The following is a 27,460-nucleotide window of genomic DNA, read 5'->3' as shown; positions in this document are numbered from 1 at the left end:
TGGCGCTGAAGCGGCGGGGGTCGGGTCGGCGAGTTATGCCTGGTAAACGTGCGGCACGGGTCGTGTCGCGGCGGGAGGCTCAGTTTCACCCTCCCCAGGCTCCCATTGCCTCTGATGGATCAGCGAGCCGAGCCGTGATACCGAGTCAGACACAGCCGTCGGCGCCCGAGTCCAAATCAAACAGCTCGGGAACGGAGAGCCGGAGGGCGCGATTAGCGCTCACATCCAGAGGAATTCGTCCAGAACACGGCGGCCCTATAGCTGGCCGAGCTGGCGTCCCACTTCGGCAGCGCGGTCAGAGACGAGCGGCAGTTCACACAGGTGGCTCTCAGAGAGTGGGTCACAGGACCCCGCCCGCCGCACCTTCATGGCTATTTAAATTTCACTTTTCCACGTTCTTGAATACTGAGTAGGTGTCTGAAGATTGGGCGCCTCATCGTAGCCAGAAACCGCAATGGTTAGGTGAAGCCAGTGAAGCCATGGGTACATTATGACACCTTTCTACGCATAGATATGACGAAACTAGAGCTTTATCTGTCTTACATCTGGCATTGTTATCAATGAATGATTTAAGCTGAAATACTTATGCGTAAAATATGCTTCTTAATTAAATACAAAGATGCCAGGATTATGAATAGACGCTCATCTACATAATGACCACAAACTTCCAACTAGAGAACAGTTCACTGATTGAACAATTAAATTAACAGATTTTGGCTATGAAAATACCTTCATATCCAATTTGCTTATGGGTACATTTTGCGAGCTCTGAAGACGGCCTTGAACGACCAAGCCTCATAAGATATGCAATTACACATATGTATGCTGGAGCATGTCTAGAATTTCTGGATGGTGGGAGAGGTGTGGCTGATGTATGTACGAGTGCACAGTGGACGGCATCAGGCTGCAAGAGGTCGGCAGGAGTTGATAGACCGTGTGCACTGCGCACGGTGGACGGGCTCAGGCTGCAGCACTGAAGGAGGCCGACAGGAGGGAGACTCTGTGAAAATCAGCATGTGCACGGAGGACGGGGTCGTCCGGCGATGCGCGTCGCCCGCTCCGGGGTCGGCGCTGACAAACCGCACTGCTGCGACCCGGCCCGCCCGGCACTGCCGCCGACCCGGCCCACCCCGTGCCGTTCCCAGCCACTGAGGTCAGGACGGGCCCGACCACAGACCGCAGCACAGGAGTGGCACCACTGACGCCACCTCCGGGCTCAGAGAGCCCTGGCACAGCCAGAGCCGCAGCAACATCAGAGCTGTAAGTGGTAGAGCTCCCGGTTCCGCCAACTGGCTACCAGAAATGCTGAGTTCCCACAGATCACCTCCAGAGAACTGTGAAGTAATGCAGGTGACCAGCGGTTCTCTGTGGCCATCGCTCCAAGGCCAGTGACACGATCACTGTGGCCAGTCAGATGTGCAATACCTGCGGCCGGCTCGGTTACTAAACTCACGAGCCGCGCCGTCAACAAGCTCAAATTGTGGTTGGTATATCGGTCTTTGGCCTTGGTGTTCAGAAGATGTCACAACAGTGCTGTGCTGCAAAACGTCCAAAACGAGACCGTTTTAAATTAAAGCTCACGATGAGTAACGTAAGTGGTCATAAACAATCGCGTGGCCTTCTCCGTTACGCTCTTAAATTAGCGGCATGATTTAGCCGTTGCATGAGCCCATTTGCTTTAGCTGTTGCATAAATACGTTCCACCATATGCCTGGGATGTTGTCTGGCAGCACCAACTGGAAAAACAGTTTTGAAATTTCCTGTAAAAACATATCTTAAATGGCCATTATATCTCAGCCGTCTGTCCCAGATGGACGCAGCCAAAGGTCCAGCGTCTCGCTTGCTATTGCGCAGGTGTCTTCTGCAAAATGTATCCCCACCATTCTCTCGTCCCCCTTCCACCACGTCCCTTCACCCTCTGAGCGCTGCAGACGGTTAAGATGAGCTGCATTTTGTCTCTGCCGGTCCGGCTGCAATCAGCCGACCTTGGGAGGCCTGTGTTCCCTCTCGGCAGCTACTGTCACCGCTGCACTCCAGCAGCACACGGCAGTGCAACCCTGCAGTCACCACTGCTGGCCCCACAGCCCTGCACTCGGCAGAGACGGCCAGCAGCAGCGGCGGTGATAGTTGTTTCGTCCGGACAGCGGTCGGAGCCGGTGGCAGTGCGCGTTTTTTCCACGGCAAAAAGCCGCTTGCCTTGGTGACGACTTACACCCCGTCTACTGGAGATTATCTGCCGACGTTTGAGCCGCGGTTCAGACTACACTAGAGGTGGCTCTTGAGCCAAGAGGCAAGCTAAAGGCATCCCCATCAGCCATGGAAATTTTGCGACGTAAAAGAAGCTCAGGAGTCAGGAGTGCATGTCGTCCATGTTATTAAAAAAACGTTCATTTCGTTGAACAAACAACAAAGAACTGGGTATTATTATAATGAACAGGGAGATAACTATTATTCCACCCCATGCCTCTTTTATAATATGTAAGACTTATGAATGCTTATGAAAAACACAACTATTTTGGGATACTCCATCTCAGAACAGCAGCCTAACGAGAAACTGCACTATAGTACAACCAGCGCCTGGCGACTTCAACGCCGCGCAGCTCACTATCCCGGAGACTGCAGTGCCGAACAAGTGACAGCCACCAATAACGCCGGTAACTAGAGCGGGCCAGGGCGGTACCGGCGCGGGCCCGGGCCGGCGTCCCACGTCCCAGCCGGTAACAAATGACTTCAGTAGCAGCACGCAGTGATTAGCGCGGCCGGCGGGTAAACGGTAATAGTTACCACAGCGCCGGGCCAATTACCAGGGGACCACCGCGGCGGGACCGCTCCCGATTCGGAGCAGAGATGGGAAAAAATCATCACCAACGGTCAGCTCTCGGCTCGCTATGTATCTTCCTGGGGATTAAGGGGCCCAGTGTGGAGTACCGCTATGAGCCGCCGAAACGGGGTGACTTATTAATCCTGGTCTCAGGTCCAATCGACCGGAGCAGCACGGTGCCTGTCCGTGTGATCCATTTCCTCAGACCACCGTCTCTGATCAGTGAACCGGATAGGCAGAGAGCGCTGCAGGGTCCGGTGGGTGCAAATACAGGCCGAGAGGCAGCGGCACGCTGCAGGGAGCGGGGTGGGTGTGTGTAACCGGAGAGCCCCAGAGCCGAGTGGGTGGGTATCGGTTTGATCGGAGTCTGTTGACTGAATACCAGCCACCGGCCGGCCCGTGGGTAACGGTGCCGGTGGAGCGCGCGCCGCTCCGGCCCGGCCCGGCCCGGCCCGCTCAGCGCGCCCAGCCGACCGGCTCGACAGACCGATGGACGGCATACTAATGCCCGGCCCGCAGAGACGGCTCGGACCGCGGTGCGAGCAGTGGCCCGTTTTCTGGGCGGCCGGCGCGCGCGCCAAGTGCAAGTAACACCTCGGCCGTGCGCGAGACACGATCACGACGACCGGTCGTGGCGCGCCGCCGCCGCCGCGCCGGTCGGTGAGAGGGTACGGCGGACTGCGCCGGAGCCGGGGCCGCCAAAGCAGCGGTCACGGCCAGCATCGCTGATTAATGGTGCACGTATTACGACCGGTCGTAACAGAGACCATGATGAAAGCGGCTACAAATTATTCAATCAGTGCCGATGTAATGGAAATATATTGTTCTGTCTTTATATCGAAACATGATGTGCAAGTTATCCCAGAGCTAAAATGTTAGAAATGAGAAGTGTCTGGGAGAAATAAAAATCCAGACCAAAACGGCTAATTTTGCAAGCATACTACTGAACCCGGTTGATAATTTCACTTGTCAAATTCCTCCTCGTGTCCAAATGCATAAACTCTGAGAGCAGATATATCCAGAACGAATTTAATCCATGACAGACCGCAGGCCCATCCTCAAAACCTGACGAGGCATCACGTGCAGCTTCATCGGGATTAGCGTCACCAGAAACGGATAACGCCTGTCTTCCGAAAACAGAGGCCGTCTCCACTGACACCGTTTGGTGGACGTTACCCAAATCCGTCGCCGGCCGGGTTAGGATGCACATAAAACCCACCGGCTGACTGGCCCTTTGACCCGGCTCTGCCGAAAATGGCCGCCCCGGACGGCTGTTTGGTATCGTAGAGCCGCCGCAGTGCCGCTCAATGTTGTACGGTGCTGCTCAGAGAGGAAGTGTAATGACAGGGAACGGCTCCGTTCACCGGCTCTCTGAGTACCGCGCCGTCAGAGCCCGTCTCCGGAGAGCCACCGTCCCGCGGCACTCCCACGCTATTCGAGCATGCGTGGCACGCCGAGACAGCCTGGATCCATCTGCCGCTGAGAGATGTCGGCGCCGTATGAGAGACCACTCCTGACCGACGGACCACTCGTAAAACTCTAGTGGGCCAAAAACCGCCGCGAGTGAGCCGATCTGTGTCTGGCGTGGCCCCGAGAGGCCGTAGTGGTCCACTTTCGGGAGCGAGTGGCTCGCCGAGACGGCCGATTCTGAACTGATGCTCGGCTGTCACTGAGCCGATTCAGGTCTGTGGATGCGCCTCAGTTTACGGTCGCCGCCGCGTCCGATACCGGACCACTGCTCCGCGAGGGCAGAGCCATCAATAGCTGAGGAATGTGCGACCATTGATTCTGAGTGGACCGGCGCCGCCCGCGGGCCCGGAGACCGTGTGATGGTGCCGGCCGGGTCTCGAGATTCGCTGCGGATGAAGGCTCGCCCTGCGGTGGAGCCGCCAGCACCTTGAGCGCCGAGTTCCGTGATCACCGTGACCGGCCGGATCACCGTGAGCTGGGCGCGCACCGGGGACACCGGCCGGCCGGCGGCCTGGAGCACACGCGGCGGCGGCGGCGGGTTTCTAGGTGAGGCGCGGCCGCCGGTGGCACGTGTGAAACGTCCTGCGGCGAGCGGCGACCGCCACCGTCCGTCCGGCTAACTGTGATGTAATGGCGCGGCGGGCAGTGGGTCAGCCGGACGGCCGGACAGCCGGACAGGATCGGCCGCCGGCCGTCACAGCTCCCACGCCAAGCACGCCACCCAAATAGACTACGGCGCTGCTTTGTAGTGCGGAGAAAGCGCGCGGCATCCAAAGGCCGCCGGTAGCGGGCCGACTAATCAAATATAATTTGCGCCCATCGACGGTCTGAGCTGAGCTTTCTATGCTGCGGAGCTTGTTGAAGATTCTAGACTAGCACGCCGGTGACTATAGAAGTGATGTCAAGACGAAACATTACACTATTGTTATGCTGCTGGAAATGTGGCCACTTACGTTACGTTACTCGCCATGAATCGCACCAATTTGTTGTGACAAAGTTGAAAAGCCATCGCTTGGTTACCAGGATTTGACTCTTCATGCTGATTTGTTGAAATAGCATGCTTAACATTGAAAAAATAGACAAAAAATTTAAGCTAACATCGGAAAACCTACCTATTGCAAGTCCATTTGCAGGCTTATTTTCAAACAAATTTGTGGGGTTATTGTCGTTGAGAGTTACACAAAATTTTCCGACATGGTATTATGCCTTGAAGGATAAACGCACAATAGGAGAGAAAAGCAGTTATGTAACAACTACTCTCAGACTTTAAATGACCGTCATGCACCGCCATGAACATGGAACACTTTCTTTGAAATAAGAGAACAGATAGCATCGTTACATCAATTAACCCTGAGGTGTTATTAGCATAATTCAGCGGTGGAGCAGCCCAGCTGGGGTATGCGTGTACCGCCGTATTCCAAAAGCGCCGCTGATAGCTTCCTCCAGCACCTGGTCACGCGATGTCCCAGTGGAGCCCGAGGAAGACGAAAAACTCAGATGTTTGTATTCCCACGCACAGATTCTACAGCTCATTGTTTAGCCGTGGTAGTAATAATACATGGGTAGCGGATGGTATTCACTGCATGAGAGGTATGTGGGAGAAGAATGCGGGCCTGGACTGTCTGTCAGTAATGGCTTCGGTGACCTACAAAGTGAAGTGTTAACTACCACCCTCGCTAATCATCTCCACCTAATGCGCCAACGCTAAAGGGAAACTCAGGTGACCACGCCTAGCGAGATACTTGCTGATAACCGTTGGAGAAACTTCTCAAGAACGAACAATATGTTCAGTTTACTAGGAAGCGTCGGGTTCCGGCCAAATTGTCTCTTCTGAAGAAATTAAGCTGATCGACACAAACACCATTCTGGACAAATTATTTCCTCACCCCATTTAAAAAGTTACCATCTTGAATATCACAGTTCAGTTATTCCTGACCAGTCGCTCCTCCTCCCCCCCAATCGGATCCTGCATGGATTCCCTCAGTCCCTTCATCGGCACCCCCATCAGTCCTCCTGGCACCCCACGGTCCCCTCAGTCTCCCCAGTGTTCCCCGGTTGTACTGACCTGTTTGTAGCGCCAAGACGAGGAGCAGTGCGCCGATCACGGCTCTCGCCGTCGGCTGCCGCGCCATGGCTGGCCTTCTGCCCTGCACACTGCGCTGGAGCGGCTGCTGAAACCAGACGTCTATCTGAGTGGTGAGCCGGCCGGCGGCGGGGACACAGACGCGCCGACGCTCCTTCCTGGTGCGGACGGGACGCGCCTCACCCGGTGCGAGCAGGTGCACTGTCGGAGCGGCACTGGCGGCCGGCGCGCTCCGCCGAGAAGACGGCTGCCACTCACCGGGCGGCCGGCGCGCCTGCGCCGCCGCCCTGACCCACTCACCGGCCGGCCGGACCGGGCCGGACCGGCGCGCCGGAGACCGGAGCCGCCAGCTCAGTCAGCCAGCCCAGCCAACCACCCCGCAGGGACGCCGCAGCGGCATCGGCAGTCATTGTATTCATCGCCGGCAACCAGAGATGGCAATCGACTTCTTTTCCTTAGCGTGACATGGAGATGAGTCGAGAAAGAGCGGTGATGCGGTGATGTTTCCGAAGATGCGGTACATTTCGGAGTGATCGGGATATTTGATCGATTTTAGACATGAGAAACACGATACAGAAGTTGCTCATGGAACTTAAGATTTGTGCTTAGTTCATGCATGTAGGTATCTCATTTGTTCTCTCTTTCTCTCTTCCCTCTCTGTTCCTCTGTCACTCCGTTCTCTCTCCCTTCATCTCCCTCCTCTCTTCTCTCTCTCTCTCTCTCTCTCTCTCTCTCTCTCTCTCCCTCTCTCTCTCTCTCTTCTGTTCATTTTCTTAGTCGTCGATTATGACATTTCCTAGACCACCCTGACGCCATGGTGAGGGAGGTCAATGTGAAAAGGTGAAGATACCCAGTGCCGGCACCTGCTGTCATTGCTTTCAGGATGAGAACGCGATCGATGAGGAAATAGGAAATGGTAGCCTGCCTGCCTAGTTCCTGGTCAAATACGCCCTTCACTTGCATAATTATGCGGATATGCCATTGTTCAAACCTTGAAATACTCTCACACACATTTGTTCTTGCCGACCACACCCGGCCACTGGTCAGTCGTCAGTTCCTTTTCCGGCGTGCAGAGGACTGGTTGTACGGTCATTGCCTTTTCGATCCTCGTTGAGGAAATTGCTTTAAGGGAGACATCTTTTATTGGCCAATAAAGCTGAATGATTTCTACATTGACTTGTCAAGGAAAGTTGGTAGGCTGTTCACTTGATCCAACATGGCCGAAGGCGCTCTTGATAGGGAAGTCTGAGATGCGTAGTTTGCAGGAGTTAGGGCTTCTTTGTTCTGGGCCTATGGTTGATATCCCTTGAGAAGCACCCTGAGATGCATGGCATCTAAAAAGCACCTTTTTGTTCATGCAATACTTCAGGTATGACATCAATGACAGAATAAAAAGGACCACGTACTGCAATGTGCTGCAAACATTCCGGTGTTCTGGAAGGATAATTTATTTTATAAAATCTTCTTGGAATGACCTGGCAAATGCAACACTTACTCTAAGTTCCAGGTTACGTGAAAATTTGATAGCTAAATATATACGCCACGATGAAAAAAAAAGTTTTTAGTTTGCATGTATTTGGAGCACCCTCGGTCTATCATCCATGACATGTTCACTTCAATAAGCACACGCAAACAGCGCCTTGTCCGTTGCCATCGCTATGCTATGCAAACTCTGACCGTGTGCGACCAGGTCCACACCAGTGTTGTTCGCCAGCCATAATCATATTCCTTCACCACGACAAGCTCCGTGACTAAAAGCACAGTATCACTATCTTGCCGCTATCATGGACTCACTTCTCGGACGCACAGCCTCTAAATACGGTTCCGCTCGCCCCACTTAGTATTTCTGTAGATGTCAATGTCATCCCCAGCACTACATACAACCACCCTGCATCAGTTCCCATGAGTACGCGGTCGAGATCACGTCTTGAAATCCACGACACGGCGTGAGACTCGGGCGCGTGATTCTGCACATCCGGCTGGTGACTTGTCTGACGTTGTTCTGCTCTCACTCGCGCGGCGAGGCGATGTCACTGCTGGCAGCAGACACCCACTCCCCTGTCGAAGGAGCATGGCTGGCGGTTCGCCACTGTCCACAATGACTGAGGGGTGTTCCTCGGTCCCAACATCCCTAGCGAGAATCAAAGTCTTATTGGGCTCGACGCAGTCACGATGCTACAGTCACACTGAAGTGGTGATACCGTTCACTGGACACACAATCGGTGAGATAACTGATCAAACAACTTGTATCTACACACAGATCACATCGTTTATCACATAATCACCGCACACAGCTCACGAATTCGGCGCATAACGCTTCGTTCCCCCTCCTCACAACACAAATGCACCATAGTAAGGAACACGATATCATCGCACCATGCACAAGTAGTGTGTTCTAGCGGATAGGGTCAGTCACTCTGGTAAATACCGCGGTCTGATTCTAATAGTGCTGGCTGGCGTTGGTTTCTTACAGCGCTGCTTCAGACAGCTGACTGGATGAGTGTTGTGACGTTGGTCAAGCCCGGCCATGATGCACAACGGCGTCCGTATTTGTGACGAGTCACGACCAGCTGTGGCTGTAGAGACTACATCTCAGAGTTCGAGAGCAATCTATTTGATGTTGAGCTCCCTCTTTCGTTCAGCGATCATCAGCTGGAAATCGACCCTGCGGAATGAGAACATCGTGAGATGACTTCATAAATAAAGGCGTGCTCAGTGAGACTGGGTGAAAGGTTTAAAGGTCTTGGCACGAAACGTATTGTCAAATCAGACAAAAGTGTGGCTGCATCCCGGCTTGCTATGTGCAAAAAAAAAAGAAGAAAAGAGCTTGCAGTAGCATGGTTGACATGATAATGTCTGGCTTGAAGCACCTAACTTTGTACTTACATAAGTACCTAATAATCCGTGCGTAACTATTATATTTTGCGTAAATATTTTATATAAGCCGGTGTTACACTACAAATAACAAAAGTTACCAAAGAGACACCTTTGCTATGTGCCGGCCAGCAGTTATGCATTCATGCCAAAAGACTCCGCGCCAGCATAAGCAGCGCACTTACTGTTTGACTTCCTCCGGTATCATGACGTGGTTCATCGGGATCAGATCGCTGAGCTCCCTCAGTCCGTCCACGTAACGCAGCTTACGGCTGAACTTGGAGCTGAAACAAAACGGCACGCACTTCAAAACAACGTCCAGCAAGTTTACTTTCAGGTTACCAAAGTAAACTTGATACAAGATGTCAGAGGTCCAGTACTTCTGCTGCAGCTGGGTAATTGAGCACGCCAGTGACGTCTTGATCATGCAAAAGCGAGACAGCTAAATCATTAAGCTGTTTGACAATTTCATCAACGCTAAAAGAACTATTAGGTTTATCCGAGGACGATGGGAGCTGCTAGTGGCCTTGGGGGCATCAACGTTTCGGTAAGTGGTCACTGGACAGGCGCAACCCATAGTTTTTCACCTGCAAATTTTAAGGTATAAATTCAACAGACGTTTGATACTTATCGAAGTCCTGACAATTCTGATTGTTTCCGTTTTCACCACTTAGTGATCAGACACGGTGACACTGTACACTCAGCACGTTCTCTATTTGACGTGAAAACTGAAAGGGCTTTCTAACGACCCGGGCCGATGTGCCGAGAAAGCCAAACACTTCACTCATTTATCTGCGTATTCTGCATACAAAACTGTGTCTGCCCAAAGGTGCGAGCTTGTTGAGTACCGACCTCTGGAAACAAATCTCACTTTTATGGTAATGGGCTCAAGGACTGTGAATATTTATGACCGGGTCCGGACATAAATATGCGCGCAGTCATGTCACTGCCATAACTCTATGGATGCACTGGCAACAGGCACTGACACTCAAAAAGCACCTGAAGAGTAAATAGGTATGCGAGAATTACTTTTTACGGCAAAACCCCGAGCGAATAAGATGCTCAAGCTGGTTTTAGGCGTTCGGCCTATAGATGGCTCTAAATATTGGCGCAAGTGGATGTGGTGAAAGCAGATGAAGGGAAGGGGCATTTTCAGCCGTGGAGCATTGTGAATAAAACATGTTACGTAAGTTGTGAAAATATCAGCAGCTAATGAAAATCCGTAACTAAATGCATTAGCGAAATATCCTGTTGGAATATACCCACATAATAGCCATAATCAAGCATAAACATGAGCTTTATATGAGCTTTATAATGAGTAGTATGGCGCACTTCGATTATGTAAAAGCAGCAGTAATTGATCCATTCATCCCTGCGTCCAGTCCCGGGAGACGGTCACTGTCACTGTCCCACCTGATGAACGGTCTCGTCAGCGCCACGATGGTGCGCAGCCAGAAGGACGGGTGCACCAGGTACAGGCCCTTGAGCGTCTTCCTGAGCCTGCGGTCCACCAGCTGGTAGGCCCTCCGCAGCCAGGAGAAGGTGGGCGAGCTGGCGGCACTGGCGCCTCCGTGCAGGTACACCAGCACGTACTCCTCTGACACCAGCTCGTCCAGGGTGGTCAGCACGTACCTGCAGGGGGACGGCAGGCGCGCTGGGTCAGCATGGGTGGTTCATGAGTGATTTAGGGAGTCATGTTTGCCTTATGAGCGAATTCTCGAGCTGAATGAAGTACGGTATATCAATGCGCCGATAGATTGTCTAGTCTAGTGTTTATGGCTGCGGGCTCAACGATCACTGCTATATGAAACAAGGCATTATTGTGCTAATGCCAAGCGAAAACGGGTGTGAGCAGCCTCGGTCGGATAGCCTGCGCAGGTGGCGCCGCCGCGTCACCCCAACTCGGACGCTACCTGGCGTCACCTGCGCCACCTGTCTGGTGCACCGTACACGAGTCTCTGTTACTGTCCACACCAGCCTCGGTGGCGCTTCGGTCGGCTAGATATCGGCATATCTGGTCTAACTTAATGAGAACAAGGTGCATTGACTACGTTAAAAATTTACTAAAATGGAAAACATCGCTCACTTGCTGCACCACGTAACGAACTGTCGAAAATGTAATTTTGATTCCAGGCATTGCAGTCGAACCAAAAATAGCGTCATAGTTCATAAAGACTCGCTAGTTCCTGTGCTGGAAGCCTCACGGTTAGTACTCAGCACTCACAGGAAGAGGTTGTCCATGACGTATCCGTAGTCCGGCCTGCTCCTCTCCGGCAGATGACAGGCGGCGAACACGATTATGCTCTGACCGGCGTCACCCTCCATGTATCCTCCGTGAGACAGCACCTGGTCAAAGTGAGAGGAGGAGAAAGTGAGAGAAGACAACACGGCGGAGGGAGAAGACGCTGTGAAGTACAAGCATACGGTCTTTAATACAGATATAATAGTTTTTGGCTCCACGTGTGTATAAGACAGCGACGTCCACAGAACAATACGACGTTTTTGGCGGAACCAGGAGACAATGTTTGTATGCAGAACAATGTCATCCCGTTCCAGCCCCCAGGATTTCGCACGCTGAGTCAAAGCCCCTGCTCGCAAATGGACCACCACGCGATGTTTACCTTAGTGTAGGGCTCGATGATGCTCATGTCGATCTTCTGCTCTTTCCCAGCCACCACGCACGTCCTCCAGTCTCCCTGCCCGATCGTCTCGTCGTACTCCAGCTCGGCGCCGTCCTCAAACTGATCTGCAAACATGGTATTCGGACTGTTATATCACAAGAGAAATTCCAAAATTCGTCTTAGGATATGCTTCTAAATCTACAATGCATGTTGTTTTCTGCACAGCATAAACCCAACTTAATCACGTCACATGACTGAATGCTGCAATGCCAATGCTTACCATCCTGCTCCTCGTCGGCAGCCAAGGTCTCCGGTGTGACGCGTCCCTTCTCCAGCTGCGCCTCACCATTGCCCAAGTCTACATCCCGCGGGACAGACCCATTTCGGGACGCTGGGAACGTAACAGCCATAGTCACAACGGGTGAACGGTGAATATCAGAATCACTATGTCCAAGCTACAAGCAAATTAAAGGAAGTCTTATAATAGTGACGGGGGTGCGTTATAGGGCATCAAGCTGTAAATCTCGTAAACGGTACAACGACACGTTTTTTATCTGAAAGGTAAAATCGGTAGCCATGACCATGACAATTTTATGTAAAGTAATTTCAGATGACAGTGCTCACCTGTACGTGGCTCCGGAGTCGGAGTGCTCGTGGGGCGGATCGCCATGTCCTCTGGTGGAGTGCCGAACGCCGAGGACTCGGGACGCTCGGCCGCGCCCGCGTCCAGCAGGCTCGAGACATCCGTCATCAGGACGCGGCCTTTCTCTGCCTCCAACGTTGTCATCCGTGTGGTCACGGCAACAACGTCTTCGTCAGCCTCCAGACGCTTCTCTGACGGATTGTCCACCGATGGTGAGGCGTCTGGGTTGTGCTTTTCTTCTCGACTTTCTGTGTTGGACTGTTTGACGTCAACCGGCTGGTGTACCGTTTCTTGTCGATGTGAGCCCGTATCCTGGTCCGCAGGACGTAGCCTGAACCCCTCATAGTACTCATTATCGCTGTTCCATCCTTCCGAGGGGTTGTCGCCTGGGATGATTTGCCCGCTCCATGAAGGTGCAATCGATTGATCCAATGAGAAGGTATGCTCTTCGGGCACAGCATGGTTCTCCATGTCACGTTTGACGACATGACTCGTGTCGCCATATACCATGGTACTGTCAAAGTTTTCTGTGCTTTGTTTTTCGCTTTGCTCGTGTAAGTCTGACGATACGGTTTGTTTGGACACATCGTTAGCCCTGAGCAACGCTTCCATGTTGTCATCTGGCTGATCAGTGGGTACGTCGGCAGGCTTATCAGTGCTAGTTTCATAGGGTGCCAGCTCTGTCTCTGTGAGGGGAATGTCATCAACTGGCCCTTCGTTTTGGCTGTCAGCAGCACGTTCACCTGTATTCAGTTCTGGTGTCGACTCCTTTGCCTCGGGCTCTTGACTTTCGACATGTGCTTTGATTTGGGATGGTATTACGCCATCGAAGTCGTAAGAAAACATCTTGCTGGACATTTCTACCTCTGCAGGGCCCTCGTCATCATTAGATATGGACACTTTTTCATCAACACTATCAGCGTTTGTGGGACGTTCCTCGTGCAAAGGCGATTCAAAGTGAGATTCGTGAGATGTTTCCTTTGACGATTCGCCCAATGATTCTACCATCTCACTCTTACTTGTGTCACGAGTCGGTTCCGAAGAGAGCGTCCCTTCAACAGATGCCGAAACAGCGGTTTCCTGCACTACAGGGAGAGACACAAGACTGCTTGTTGGTGAATCTCCTACGTTTGACGGCTTTGCGACTGATTTAGCTTCTTGAATGGTTTCTTCTAGCTCTTCAGCTTGTACTAAGTCGTAGTCGTTCTCTGAGGTGTTTGCAATAGGGTTAAAGGGAGCATTTTGTAATAGACTAGGGGTTGTATGCTCACTTCTGAGTTCCTCATCTGCTGTCTCGAGTGAAAGCACCTCAGAGTGCTGACCAGCAGCGTCCTCTGTTACCACAGGGGCTGTCTCCACTTGATTGAAAGTGTTTGCAGAAATCGTCTGTGCAGCAAACCCGTTGTTCGATTTCACCTCATCTTCGTCACCATCTGGATCCTCTAGGATGTCCTGGTCAACCGAAAGTTTATCTTGCTGGTCGTCTTGAACACTTCCATCGATGGCTGGTGGCAACTGACCCAAGTCTAGCTGTTCTGGCTTCATCATTAATGTTCTCAAATCATCGAGCTCCGTTTGAAGAGATTCGTTGTGCATCGGTTCTTTCCGTCTTTCCTGGGCAATATCATCACTGTCATCAAAAGCTGGATTCGCGGATACCAATTCATGGCCAATAGTTTCGAAGTCAATGTCACTTCCTGACTCCTTTTCTGTGTGTGGTGTATTGACTACCTCCTGGCTTCTCATGATAGGACTTAGATCGGTAGATGCAGTGGCTGGTTCCCCGGTGCCATCCAAAACAATGCCCACATTTGAAGCTTCAACGAGAGCTTCCACTTCATCTTTTAAAGAGCTATGCATGCCGTCAAGATCCCTTTGGAAATTGAACTCTTTTACATCGATGTGGCCAGGAGATTGCTGTGATTGCTCTATGTCCTTCTTTTCGTCCAGCGTTTGCTGTTCTAAGATGCTTAAAGGACTTCGTACAGGGTCGTGGTCAGCTTCGTGCTTTGAATAACCTTCATCCATCAGCTCTGTCCTAAGAACTTCATCGCCACGTTCCTCCATGTTCTGCCCCATTGCCGAAGAATGACAATCACTATCTTGCTGGAAGGCATTCAGATCTTTGATACGTTGAGCTGATTCATTCAAATGCTCAAATCCTTCATCATGTAACAGAGCAGCATCACTGATCTCAAAGTTGCCGTCCATTTCTAATCCGTTGGTAGCATTTTGGGGCACATCTCGGTTCAAGGCCTCTGACTCTGAAAGATTGCCTCGCTCTTGTCCTGACAAATGATCAAGACCTTGAGATCTGCCTGCATCTGCCTCTGTATGGCTGTTGATATCCAGAGTCACTTCTGGCGCTCTGTAGTTCTCCAAATCATGCTCTTGTATGTCAATCTCATCTGATGACGCAGCAGATTTGTCTTTGCTTTTCTCCAAGGACGACTTTTCGTAGTTTTGTGTAGATGCATTGTCGAAATTGGTCAGATAGAGATGATCGGCATCACCGAGAATCGCGGAATGCACAATAGTCGCAGTTGCTTGTTCTATTGCACTCTCTTTTGAGAGGTTGTCCATGGTGGGATCATACACATTCGTTCTTGTCTCTGCCATGACAGCCCTGACATCTTGTTCGATAGTCGCCGTGTCTTCAAGGGAAGTACGTCGGTTGTTCATGCTGTCAAGGCATTCCATTTCATTTTCAGAGCACACGGTATCATCCAGCTGGTGTGATTGATCGTGCTGTGACGTATCGACACCTGTCGCGGCTTCCGTCTCTTCTTTGACTGCAACGGATACGTAAGGATGTTGATTTTCCTCTAGGTTGAGGGAAATATCATCATGAGGCATATGGTTCTTCTGCTCATATCCACTGTCATGTTTTGCGATAAGTTTCATTGTGTCACTATCACGAGCCAGCGAATCTCGCTCAATCGCATGCTGTTCTTCCTCTTTATACATTTCTGTTGAGCAAGTTTCGCTACTTCTTTGCCCGACGGCTTCATCAGGCGTCTTACTCTTGCTGATGACCTCAGTGTCATCAAAATTCACTTCTGCTTCAGACGCCTCTAAAAGAGGAGGCTCATTCAACACCTCTTCAGAATTGACCTGGTGTTCTGAGCCTACTTGTTCAACTTCCATGACATTATCAATTGTTTGATGTGAATCATGATCTGTTGATGTCTCGTTATCTGCCTCGCCATTGTTTCGTCGGGAGGAGATGTTGTCGACTGCGAGTGACTTTGATGCTACGTCGCGGCTTGAGCCCTCGCTTGTGGGTTCATCATCCTGCTGTGCGCTGCCATGCATCTCCTCAGCATTTGAGCTCAATGATAGAGGATCAAGAACAACATCCGGCATAGAGCTATCGAAATCGTGAATATCTTTGTCGTCTCTTGTGCTATCTGAAAACTGAAAATCAGTTGGCTGGATGATATCTACCGTTTCGGGACGGGGTCGTTGTTCTGTGAAATCCAGAACATCTGGTAACGTTTCGAAACGTCCTGGTTCACCGACCTTGCCAACTGCAAGCTCATCATCATAGCTATGGGCGACGAGCAGGGGAGCAGCAGCATCTAATCCTGCACTTGCGTGTTGACCTTCTTGGCCGACTTGATTTTCCTGCGCGTCGCTTGCCAAGTTTTCATCGGCGCTTTGACTTTGGCTTTCTATCAATAAGTCAACCGGCTCTTGCTCCTGCCTGTCATCTGTCAAACTATTTGCAGTGGCTTCGAAGTCATTCACAGGAGAGACAGTACTCGGCATCCCAACACATGCAGCTGCCTCTACCAGCTCGCCACCTCGATGATCTGAAAGTGGATTGGACAGCATATCGTTCTGCTCCGTGAGAGGTTCACCGCCCGCGAGTAGTCCAGGTGCGCTGCTGCTTTCGTCGCCTCCTACCGCAGTTTCCAGCTGTCCAATGGCTACTTGCGATTCATCGCGCTGTCCAGGTTCTGAGTGAGACGCATTGGAGGGCTGCACCTCGTTCGCCTGATTTCCGTTGTCGATCGAGACCTTTGGAGCTAACAGGGTTTCATCTCCAAGCATTTCATCGCTGCCCATCATCCCGGCACCACCAGTTAGAGGGTGAGAAGTTGCGGCGTCATCTTCCGAGCTGGTGCTTGCGCCTAAAGCTACCTCGCTCTTTGGTGTGGTGCTGCTCGCCACAAAAGGGCCTGACTCAGCATCAGGTTCATCGACATTCGAAGTACTTTCATCATGAGGCATGGTGCTCGCTTCACTGAGAGAGGTTATGTTGACAGCATCGTGTTCATCCATCAGCGAGTTATCAAGCAGTTCCTGCTGCTCTACCGAATCCGTGTCACCACCTTGTGTCTCATCCATAGCTTCACTGCTTATCGCATGATCAATTTCTTCCGCGATATCACCATCGTGTTTGAGAGAACCTTCTGTCAGGCGGCTGCTTTCAAGAGTGGTGTCTTTCTCACCATCAAAATGTATCTCATCCTGAAAGACATCTTCAGTTGAATAGACTTTTGGATCACTCACTCTCATATTTACTGAAGCGTCGTCCTCAACTTTCATGGTAGTATCATCTGGGCAGATGGTCTGCTTTTCAGCTTCCGGTTGGATCATATGGCCTTCACTTTCCTCTGAGACGATTCGGTCTTCTACTTCTTCAGCACATGCAGAGTCATGCAAACTTGTATTGCCTTTAATATCCTGTTCATCATTGTCATTGTGTGTCACACTGACTTCCTCAGCAGCGACCCTGTCTGGGATCGAACTTTTCGAAAAATGCTCGGTCGTATCATTCTCATTTGGCGCATCTTCTTCATGACTAAGCTCAATACGTTCAAAACCAGCAGACAGCGTTTCAGAAAGCGCGTCTTTGGCGCCTTTATCTACGCGATGCGGTAAGTTTTCTTCAGTGCAGCCAAGCATAGCTGGCCCAGTATTCTCTTCAGGCTGAAACTCACTTCTATTAGTTGAGGGTTCCTTCTTTGTTAGATCTTGATCACTGAGAGTGAGTTCATTTTCTGGTTTAGATGGTTCGTGAAAAGCAAATGGTGACTCATCAATATTTTCTTCTGTTGACTTGCGATGACTTCCCTCGCTATCATCTTTCGTCAGCTTTTCTTGATAGTCTTCAACTCCTGTGCTTTCTTCAGAACTTCTGGTTTTGTCGGAGATAATCTCATCATCGCCATCAACGACTATGTTCTCGTGTACAGCAGTCACATCGCTTATCGTCGTGGGTTCTGCAAGTACGGCGTTTTGGGGCACTGCTGTTTGTGACATGGGCGAATCAGCGTCTGCTTGCGTATTTCGCTGATGCTTTTGCCCACCAATGTCTCCATTCGCAAGAATGTCTTCAACATGCGATTGGTCTGCCTCTCCACTGTCACTGTCAGAATCTAAATTAATGTGTGGTGGCTCTGCTGCCTCGACCTGCTCTGCATCTTCTTCCGATAGTGTATGCTCTGGTTCCGACTTTCTTTCGAGACCACTCTGATCCACAAGCAACTCATTGTCATTGTCATCATTGTCATCACCAGCTTTTTCGATCTCGATTCTTGGAACAGTCGCAGTGACCCCATCCATGTGTTTGTGTTCGAATGCTTCGCTACTACGCTCTTCTGCGAGTTCTTCGGAGTCTTTGCGATGCGAGTCTCTGCTATCTATATTCAACTGTTTCTCACTAGCAGTGTCATTTTTGCTTATACTGTCATCAGTCTGCCTGGGTTCCTCAATGCGCTCTTCCTTCTCCCGAGAAGAGTTGTCCACATCACCTACTTCACCAGCATAACGGTCGAGGGTTTCCACAAGTCCTGTTTGCTCATGATCAGCGCGTTGGTCTTTGGGAGAAGTAAGAGCTTGTGACTGTGCATGACCTTCATCAAGTAGCTTTTGATCAAAATGGTCAACAATAGCGTCCGTAATGACTGCTGATATGTTGCTTTCAGACAGGTCTGTTCCCGAAGGCTCTTGGCTTTTTAGTTCTTCAAGCATGTCATCGGGCTCCTGGTGAAGTGGCGCATCATTCACCAGTTCCGGTGTTTGTTTGTCCTCCTTTTGTTTGAAATTCTCGTTATCAGGCTTCTCTTTAGCTGCGAGAGGTGATTCATGTCCACTCTCAGTCACAGCATCAGCGTCGCTTGGCTTTTCATCAATATCTAAGTCAGCTACCGCGGTCTTTGACGTGTCATTGTCGGAACTGAAGTGCAGTGGTTCAGCAAAAAGCTCGGTCTGTTCCGCTGACCGTTGCATGTCCATTTCAGTCGCGATGCCTGATGAGATGTCTACGTCAGATTGCGCCATGGGATGACCAACCGCGTTCTTTCCATCACTCATAATGGTTGAACTCTGAATACCTTCCTTTCGGTCACTGGCACCTTCCAGCTTCACATCGACCTCAGATTGGATGATGCTGGAATGCATATCACTGGCTGAAAGGGCGGTCGTTTCCTTGGCTTCATCCAAGTATAGCTTTTCTCCTTTGTCAATGCTACCTGCTGATCTCAGAGCATCCGCGTTTGGATCAGGCTTTTGGTCTTGGAGTTCGTCTATCGGCTCATTCACTGTGAACCGCTCTAGGCCATCAGCTGACGGCAGATCTTGATCATGGGAATTTTCTGTCTCTGCATGTTTAGGCCCTTGGGTGATGGTGTCAATGTTGTCACGGCTTACTGACTCCCCTTCTTGCAACGACATTGCTTCACTTTGCCACAATCCTCTGACCAAATCACGATCATCAGCAAAGTCAGTCGTCCCTTCATAGTTTTCAGAAGAAGTATTCCGGTGAATTTCCCCTTCTACCACATCTGTACTTCCGTTGATGACGCCTCTTTCATTTTCATTTTGATTATGATGTTCCAATCTAGAATCGGCATCTTCCAAATGCACGACAGCTTCGGCATCTGTTTGTGCCGCTTCCTCGCTTCCTTTGTCTTCTGGAAGTTCAGTATCTTGGTTGGGGACACTTTCAGGATCTTGCGTATCAGCATAAGCCATAATGTCACTGACACTCGACTCATCTCGCTCTATATCAGTGGCATTTTGGTCTTCACCGGTATCCTCAAATGCCATTGGCACTCTTGACTTCAATGGATGTGATTGGGGATGCTCGTCTGTGTCAACTTGCATGCTGCTTGCCTTTCCGACATTTGTCAGGTCAACATCTTTCTGTTGGGTTTGTTTTAGTTCTTCTTCGTCCCACGCATTGCTCAGTTGTAAAACATGTCCCGGATCTTGTAGAACGTGCTCCTTTGCACCTTCTGCATGCAATGATTCCATATCTATCGTTGTAGATGTTGCCCCTCCATTCATACCTGTCAAGCTATCTTCTTGTAGTCTCGCTGGGGAGCTGCTGTACTTTTCATCATCGTCAACGTCTTGCATAAAGTTCAGTTCATTCACCTGTATTGCGTCCTCATGACGTTTTTCTGCAGCAAAGCCGAACTCTTTTTCATTATATGCTTCTGTCAGTGACGATTCTGCTCTGGTTTGACCTTCTTTGTCCTCAGTATCAATCGCATTCTCGAGAGAAAACGAGTAACAATGGTCATCGCGTTTTTCGTGACTGCTGCTGCTTTCCGTAGAGCTGGAAGCCTTTTCTTCTGCATCTGAAACTTCCCGAAAGCTTGCCTCATTTTGCGCCGTCTTCGATCCCTCCAGGCTCACACCAACACTACCAGCCAGAGTGTCACCCTTGGCGACGACGTCGAAATCTTTGTTGATATCTTTTTCCTTGAAATCAAATAATGGCACATTTGTGCTGCCACTGGAAGCAGCAGGCGAATGGATGAGGACTTCCGAGGCTGAAACCGACTGGTCAGAGTTGTGGGGGCCAGTTGCAGATTGAGAGCCACGTCGTTCCGTTGCCTGCTCGCTGGTCACGCCATCTTTTTCATTAGTGGGAAGGGGTTCGGCTGAGAGGTCACTAAAGTTTGGTGAAGCTGCAGCACTTTCCCTGGCGTGTAACGATGATTCGGTTTCAGACTGTTCACTTGGGACAGGCAACGTAGCCAGAGGCAAATTTCCATCGGCAGTGTCACCCATTGAAGCGCTAATCAGGGGCTCTCCGACGGTGCTAAGATTTTCAGCATCACTGTCTTTTTTGATTACATCTAGACTGGTAGTTTGGTTGTGGATGTCTTTCAGGTCATTTTCGACTTTTGCATCATCTAAATGCGAATCACTATCAAATGTCTGGTCTTCGGCATCCTCATCGCGCGTATGGTCTGCTTTTGATGCACCATTTGTAACCGCAAGATTGCTTCCTGGCTTAGCAGCTTCGACATTAACATCACTGTCCATAAATGGGTTTGTAAGTGATCGATGATCTGTGAGCTCATCATGATGTTGGTTGCTTAAGCTCACACTTAGCTGACCGTCCGTTTCCTGTTGTTCATCTTCCTCGCCGAAAGCATGTTCGAAATACAACGAAGCACTTGACGAGGTGTTCAAGTCAATCCCTTCTGATAAGGCTGGTGAATCGTTTGCATTGTCGTCTTTTGTCAGTTCTGCTTCAATATCAAAGTTCCCTGACGTAAAAGGATTGGTCATTGACAGTTCTGCAGATGAACTCAATATACGGCCACCTGGTTCAGCTGCTTCCTTTGGTGCAGCGTCTTCTGTATCCAAATCAAAGTCAACAAGCCCTTTACTGTTTGCCGTGGGAGTGGCCTTTGACTCATGGGATGCAATCAAAGCAGCTTCGCCTTCTTGATTTTCCATGCTCACATTAGTCTTGCCGACATCTCCCAAAGAGAACGGATTTGTGTTATGCGTTTCAGGCATGGCTAAGTCGATATCATTGAGATCAATTTTGTCGTCTTCCTCGCAACTCTTTTGGTTGGTTAGCTGCGGTTGGGACATGCCCATCTCCTCGGAAAATAACTTCTGCTGGTCTTTGCTGTCTTCAGTCGATATTGAGACGAGGAAGTCGTCCCGGTCATTGTGAAGGTATTCAGAGGATTCCTTGGATTTTGGAATGTTGATGTGACCCAAGTCCATGAAAGGATTGCTGTCCTGAAAGGGATTGCTCAATGTTTCAGCGTGCTCCCTGTTTGCGTGCAAGGTGTCAGAGTCAGCGTCGTCCTGCACCTGGGTAGAAAATAAATCGCCTCCCCGATATTCTGGGATTTCGTTGCTCAGAAACGAATCCTGGAAACCGTTGTCGAGCTCCTTTCTTCCGAAAGAAAGCTCGACATCTTTTAGATCTTCACTGAGGCCAGGTAGAAGCTCATCGTTTTCTTTCCCAACTGGTATGTTGCCGTTGGTAGGCGAGAAGAGATTGTTATGCTCAGAGTCAGTATGTTCCTCTCCATGTTGACTACTTTGGTTCGCGGTCAGCTGTTTACTGTTCTGAGCCGTAGCTGGCAGAACTGAACTGAACCCCGAGTCCGCGGTCCCAGCGGAATCCATCTCGGCGACAAATGGGTGATCAATATTGCAGCTGTATCATGGATGGACGCTCTCGAAGACAGCTCCGGTTTGGGACATGTGCCTTCCCTGTAAAAGAAGGAAACAAAAGTTAAATTCACTGTAAGTTTCATGGCTGTCAATAATAGTGTAAAAAACAGGTTCTGACTTAAGGGGAAATGGAGGGTGGGTGGGAGATAAAACAACCACTCACATGTGCCATTAGTTCATCCCAATAAGATGTCCATTGGTCAGTGTCCGCACGGCATGCAATGCAGTCGTTATTCCCGTCATAGTTTCTTCTTTACCAATGAATGCGGTTGCGGAAGACGATTGTCCTCACAGTGACTGAGCTGAGTCGCTTGGTTCGTGTGGTTGTTTGTTTGTGGGTGACCCGCTTCCGTTCGCCCACGTAATTTGAGAGCACGCGAAGGCCGCCTCATTCAGTAATGGCGTCCCACGAGGCTACACCTGCAGTGGAGCTCGACGTTGGGAGTGTCAACGTCCATAAAATCAGCGCTCAATGCGTTTCCATTTACACCATGAATGATCTCAAACTTTGGGTTTCTTCGACGAGGGTTTCTTCGACGAGGCTCTATACCTGAGACTGGCGCAAGCTGCTCCACAGCATCGTATGTGCTTTAACCTAACACAGGATACTTACAGAGCACACGAAACAGTTAAGGATTTACACGTGTAAAATGACACAGGTGGCCCTCTGAAAACTAAAGAGAGCCTATAATTGACCAAAAATTCGAAAAGAGAATGACCCATTTATTCTTTCTTTTTATTATACCCCTCTTTTTCATGACACCAAAAACTGTCTTCATCACAAGCATTTTTAGACACACATACGTTATTTGTTTGGCGACGGAACATTTCTCCTAGCTCACTGAGCTCGTCGGGACACTCCCACCTTCAAAAAAAGTTAATGAATTGGCATGAAAGTGATGTCGCTCGGTTCGGAAAGAGCGAAAACGAATGTCTACCAAATTTCACCCAAAAATCTTCACCCGTTTTCAAGGTATTAAACTTTTACTTTTGTTTACTTTTTGGGATATCCGCTGTTCCTAGCGACTTTATTTGGAAGCAATAGTTTGGCAGCTGCAAGTGAGGCACTTGTTGCGCGCAAAGCAGCATATTCCACCGCGTGCTACCAAACGTTTTAGTAAAAGATTAAAATCGTTAGATCTGCACTGACGTCACACATTCAGAGGGGGACATTCAAATGCATTAGCCCCTCTGAATCCAAAGTGCTGCAACTTTGAAATTATATATTTTTATTTGAGGCATTTCTCGATGTTGTGAGTGCTCAAACCGGTAAGTGCAAGCCAGGGACTCCATTTTGGCTATCTCAACTCAAAACTAATGTTAAGGTGGGATGGCCATTTTAATGTCGTCTATGAGATAGCATTCAGCGGTACGACATTTTCTTCCCTGCTTTCAAAAGTCCTAGTCCTCAGCTACCCGCAGTACCTGCCGCTGCCAACTATAGATATCACGTGCCGCTGCCCCCGGCACGTGATGCCTTCTCATATGGTCTCTGCGGGGCTTCCACCGGCCCTACCCACATGGCCTGTCCCGTTCCTCCGCCCACCACCTCCCACACAGGCAGCTCGAGCCGGTCCCAAAGCCGGCTCAGCCCGGCACGACGGCCGTCCGAGGCTGGGTCCGATCAAACTGCACAAAAAACTTAGCCCTAACTTAACCCAAAAAACTTAGATGACTCAGAGAGATTGCTATAGGGATTCAGTCAAAGGCATACTTATGTGTAGAAAGCTCTGATGATGGATGAAAAGGCAGTTGCATCCGATTTTCATATCGAGTGGTGTTAACGAATTGAACCATTACACATTAATTATCTGCATCAGAGTTGCAGCCAATTTTCCTACAAGTGTTTTATTATACATACAAATATTTTACATATGTTTCCTTCGCACGTTTCGTTCGGACCTCTCAGAGCAGCTGAACTGTTCAGCCCGTTCTGACGAATCAGGACCACGCTGGCTGGGATGGGCTGCCGCCGCCTGTACTGTCGCTGCAAGGCCGTGCACCGCCGTACAATCACAGGTGTTTTACCTAATGCCGCCATACATTCAGCCCAATCGAGGCCGAGCTGAGACTCAATCGATGCTTATTGGTAAAACGGTGCGCGAGTTAAATAAAGGTCGCTCAATTGCATTTTCCCTAGATATATAATGGTCATCTTGTGAGTCTCATCCCTATATCCACTTCATTTTGCATCTCTACCAATCAATACCATCGTACCAGATCAGGTAAGAAGCGCGGCTACAGCCGGTGGCTCGGCTCAGCCGAAATCAATCCGCTGTCGACCGCCAGTCCCCCTATCCTCCCCTCCCCAGCCGTGCACCTCAGCACGGCGCGGCGCAGCACGGCGAGGTACGGCGCAGCACGTCACGGTGATCGATCTGTTTGCAGTTGTGGTGAGATACCACGGTGGATTCGATGGAAACGGTCAAAGGCGTTACATGCGGGCTTGACAGACTTTTGGGCGATTATGAAGCAAAGATGAACTTTCAACCTTGCATAAATCACGTTAGTTGCATGGCTTGCAACATCTCAAATGCCTAAATACCGGACATTCATATGGTATTATATTGTTGATGTTGATATGAAGGGAAAGGAGAGCTGTGATGAGGAGGCCTTGCAGAAATTTATCACTCTGTTTCACCTGCATTGTTTGCCTCACGATGTTGCCACAGCGTGTGCAACATGCAACTGTGGACTCATGTTCAGCTTATGATGACCTGAGAAACATTACAGTGCAGATTCAGTCCGAGACCTCTATTGTCGTTAGTCGCAGGTCCATCCTCTCAATTATGTAACGGAAAGACCAGACAGAATGAGCAGTAATCCAGCGGACCGCTAAACAGTGGTTATTCTAGTTCAGAATATGTAGGAGCAAACAATGACCAAACGGCCTTCAGACAACCGGTACCCATGGTCCAGTGGTCCATTCAGAGACACGTGCTAACGGACTGTTAACAGTGACTTTGTATGCCAATTCATTTGCCAATTTACGGCACCTAACATGAACTAGGGAAGTCTGCTAGTGATGGATAGATGTGGTCCTGATATTGATCTTGGATGTTGGACGTGAAGTTAGAGCGAGCTACCTAATTAATTGTGAAAGATCGCTTTATTTTGAGCAGTGCAAGACGTAACGATCAGCGGTCAAAATTAAATAATCTGAAGCGAGATAAAACACACGCCCCTAGGTTTGTTATACCTACTCATGTAATTTCTATCGATGAGCCCCTCCCTGTATAAATTCCCCATTACCTTGAGTGCTATTTCATCGATGCTTCAATTTCAATTCATGTTTTCATTAACGTGATGAAACAATCAATGATCAATGTTATTGGTCCTACATGCGACATTTTTTCTTGGCAAGCATCAGTGAACGTGCTCCTTGCACTTTGGACAGCAGATTTAAAACGTGACTGCCTAATCAAACCCGTCCCCGGTGACACCGCCCCTTGCACGGGCGCCCATGTTTCCCGCAGTTGCACCGGCTCGGAGTGGCTGACTGACCTTGGGTCGGCGTCACGCCAACGCCGAGTGACGGCCGTCTCGAGACACGGGGCCGTCACGGGCCAGGCGCGCCGCCGTCACGCCGCCTGACTCACCGTCATGTCACGCCGCGTGACGGCTGCTGACGTCACACGGAGGGGGTCGCCGGGGGGGGGGGGGGGGCGTCACCCATCGGCTGGGCCGCAGCTCGGCTTCGATTGAGGAGAGTCTCCGGTGGTGGTGTATGAACACCTGTAACGGCGCGACGGGGTAGCCTTGCAGCAGATAGGCGGCAGCGGTTCAGTCTGCTTGATTGTCAGAACCGACGGAGCAGTAGAGATACTTTGAGAAAACTCTACGAAAAACTCATGAAAAGTTAAGTAATAAGCATAGCGACCTTCACAAATCATACGACGACTTTAGTGCGCTTTTATTTAGCAATATTGCACGACAGGTCTTTGACGCTGCACACGTGAATATTCTCGTATTCATGGACGCGTAAAATAGGTGAGGGTAACATGCTGATTATGGGATGTAGAATCAAAGTTATCCTTGAACTGCTGCACACTTTATCATTTCCTTTTTATCCAGAGACACAACTCATAACTGAAGCTGCTTTAAATAAATGTCACCCAACACTATAACGCAGGATCGTTTGCATTTACGGAGAAATGCTTAAATATCTATCGCCCTGTGCATCCCTGTGTCATTGCCATTGCGACTTTGAAAACAGAACCGTCTCTTTGGGGACATTCTTCCATTCATTTTGCATGCTGCTGTATTGTACACAATCGTTACAGCTGTTATGACTCATGGAATGTGGCCTGTGGGCCATATCGATTACCGCGACACAGTAGACCAGAACTACATATAATGCATTGGCGCTCCAACGGCTCCATCGTCCCCATATGGTGATGCTAAAAAATATGTGTATTGGAAGTTTATTGATATGCTATCTGTAATCTTTGGCTTTTTCGTAAGGACGTTTAACAGCACCGTTCCGCTTCACTCACCTGTGCTGGCCACCCTGTCTGCTGTCTTCCAATCCACTGTCCTCCTCCACTCTCCTGTGCGTTCTCCACACCTCTCGGTATCTCCTGGACGGCCAAACACGGCACCCTCCACCGCACCGTGCTACACCCGCGGCGTTCCAAACACGGCTGAGCGGCCGCCGGGGTGCCCGGGCAGCCGCCACCGCCCCCAACCCCCCGCCCCTCCCCAACACCGACGGTGGCGGTGGTGGTAGGTAGACGGAGCTGAGGTGGCGCTGGTGATTTGACGGTGGTGACGAGGCACTGTAGTGACGGCAGTGGTGATGTAGTGCAGTGACGAAGGGGACGAGTTGAACAGACTTGATGTCACTGGTGTTTACCGTGGCGAATCTCCCAGCTGTCTGTTATAACGGAAGTGAATGAAAGTGGTCCTAATCTGCAGAGAATGTTGACTAAGGCGTCGTTTTTCAGGTGTATTCTCTTATGAAGAGAATCGAGTGTCGAGTGATTTTTCCTCCCTTCTCTATTAACCTCAGTCTAATTATGCAGTCACGAACGTTGACAGATGATCGTTAACCAATGCATCAAATGTAAGAGACAGCTTCGGCGCCTAAAATAGTTATTTTCTAAGCTTCTCAATCCTTTGTAATCTCGCTTCTCCTCCTGTTGACAGTTTTGCAGAAGTTTAGAATGAGTTTGTTAATGGCTTTGAAGAGCGCCGTATACTTGCGACTGGGGAACCGCGGGAGTTGAGGTCGCTGTTCGTTGGTGTTGACCACGAGCATGGCACAAGGTACGCCGACAGATTGGTGGATCCCGTGCCAGAACCTGCGCGGGCGAGCAACGCTTATCAAATGTTGGACTACGGAAGTTCAATAACTTACCGAGTGAAGTGTGGGGCGCTGTAACCATGGCTGGTTTTAAGCGTGCTTTGATGGCTGCACTGGGCGATGAGTGATGTTTGTCTTTTAGCTGTGTATTTGTCTTTTATCCTTTTTATATATACATACTTTTTCATTTTACAAT

At 50.0% G+C, this 27,460-nt stretch overlaps 2 protein-coding genes across 4 annotated transcripts in view; both read right to left on the bottom strand.

The window, feature by feature from the left end:
- LOC122388874 overlaps window positions 1-6,608 on the bottom strand; it is a 44,954-nt gene extending 38,346 nt beyond the window's left edge. For all 3 annotated transcript variants that reach the window (XM_043380356.1, XM_043380357.1, XM_043380358.1), the window contains exon 1: window positions 6,357-6,608. In XM_043380356.1, coding sequence (XP_043236291.1) covers window positions 6,357-6,423 — 67 coding nt within the window. In that variant the 5' untranslated portion in view covers window positions 6,424-6,608. The remainder of the gene's footprint in view (window positions 1-6,356) is intronic.
- Window positions 6,609-7,932: 1,324 nt separating this feature from the next.
- On the bottom strand, window positions 7,933-15,039 carry LOC122388895 (protein prune homolog 2-like). The gene is made up of 7 exons (XM_043380388.1): window positions 12,494-15,039; window positions 12,150-12,260; window positions 11,870-11,994; window positions 11,473-11,594; window positions 10,662-10,880; window positions 9,434-9,532; window positions 7,933-9,039 (listed from the first exon to the last, which is right to left on the bottom strand). The coding sequence occupies exons 1-7, from the start codon at window positions 14,721-14,723 to the stop codon at window positions 8,985-8,987; spliced, it is 2,961 nt and encodes a 986-aa protein (XP_043236323.1). The 5' UTR covers window positions 14,724-15,039; the 3' UTR covers window positions 7,933-8,984.
- Between the last annotated feature and the right edge of the window lie 12,421 nt (window positions 15,040-27,460).

The sequence above is a fragment of the Amphibalanus amphitrite genome, unplaced genomic scaffold, assembly GCF_019059575.1.
Source record: "Amphibalanus amphitrite isolate SeventyFive unplaced genomic scaffold, NRLGWU_Aamphi_draft 000338F_arrow, whole genome shotgun sequence".
In the NCBI taxonomy this organism is placed as follows: Eukaryota; Metazoa; Arthropoda; class Thecostraca; order Balanomorpha; family Balanidae; genus Amphibalanus; species Amphibalanus amphitrite.
The sequence above is the reverse complement of the archived record's forward strand: the minus strand, read 5'-3'. Positions and strand labels throughout refer to the sequence as shown.

Excerpts from the sequence above, each read along its gene's own strand:
- LOC122388895 (XM_043380388.1), bottom strand. The coding sequence starts at position 14,723 with ATGGACGGCAACTTTGAGATCAGTGATGCTGCTCTGTTACATGATGAA. Across the intron at positions 12,261-12,493 it reads GACTCCGGAGCCACGTACAG|CGTCCCGAAATGGGTCTGTC; the intron begins GTGAGCACTGTC and ends TTACGTTCCCAG. Across the intron at positions 11,595-11,869 it reads TCATCGAGCCCTACACTAAG|GTGCTGTCTCACGGAGGATA; the intron begins GTAAACATCGCG and ends CACTTTGACCAG.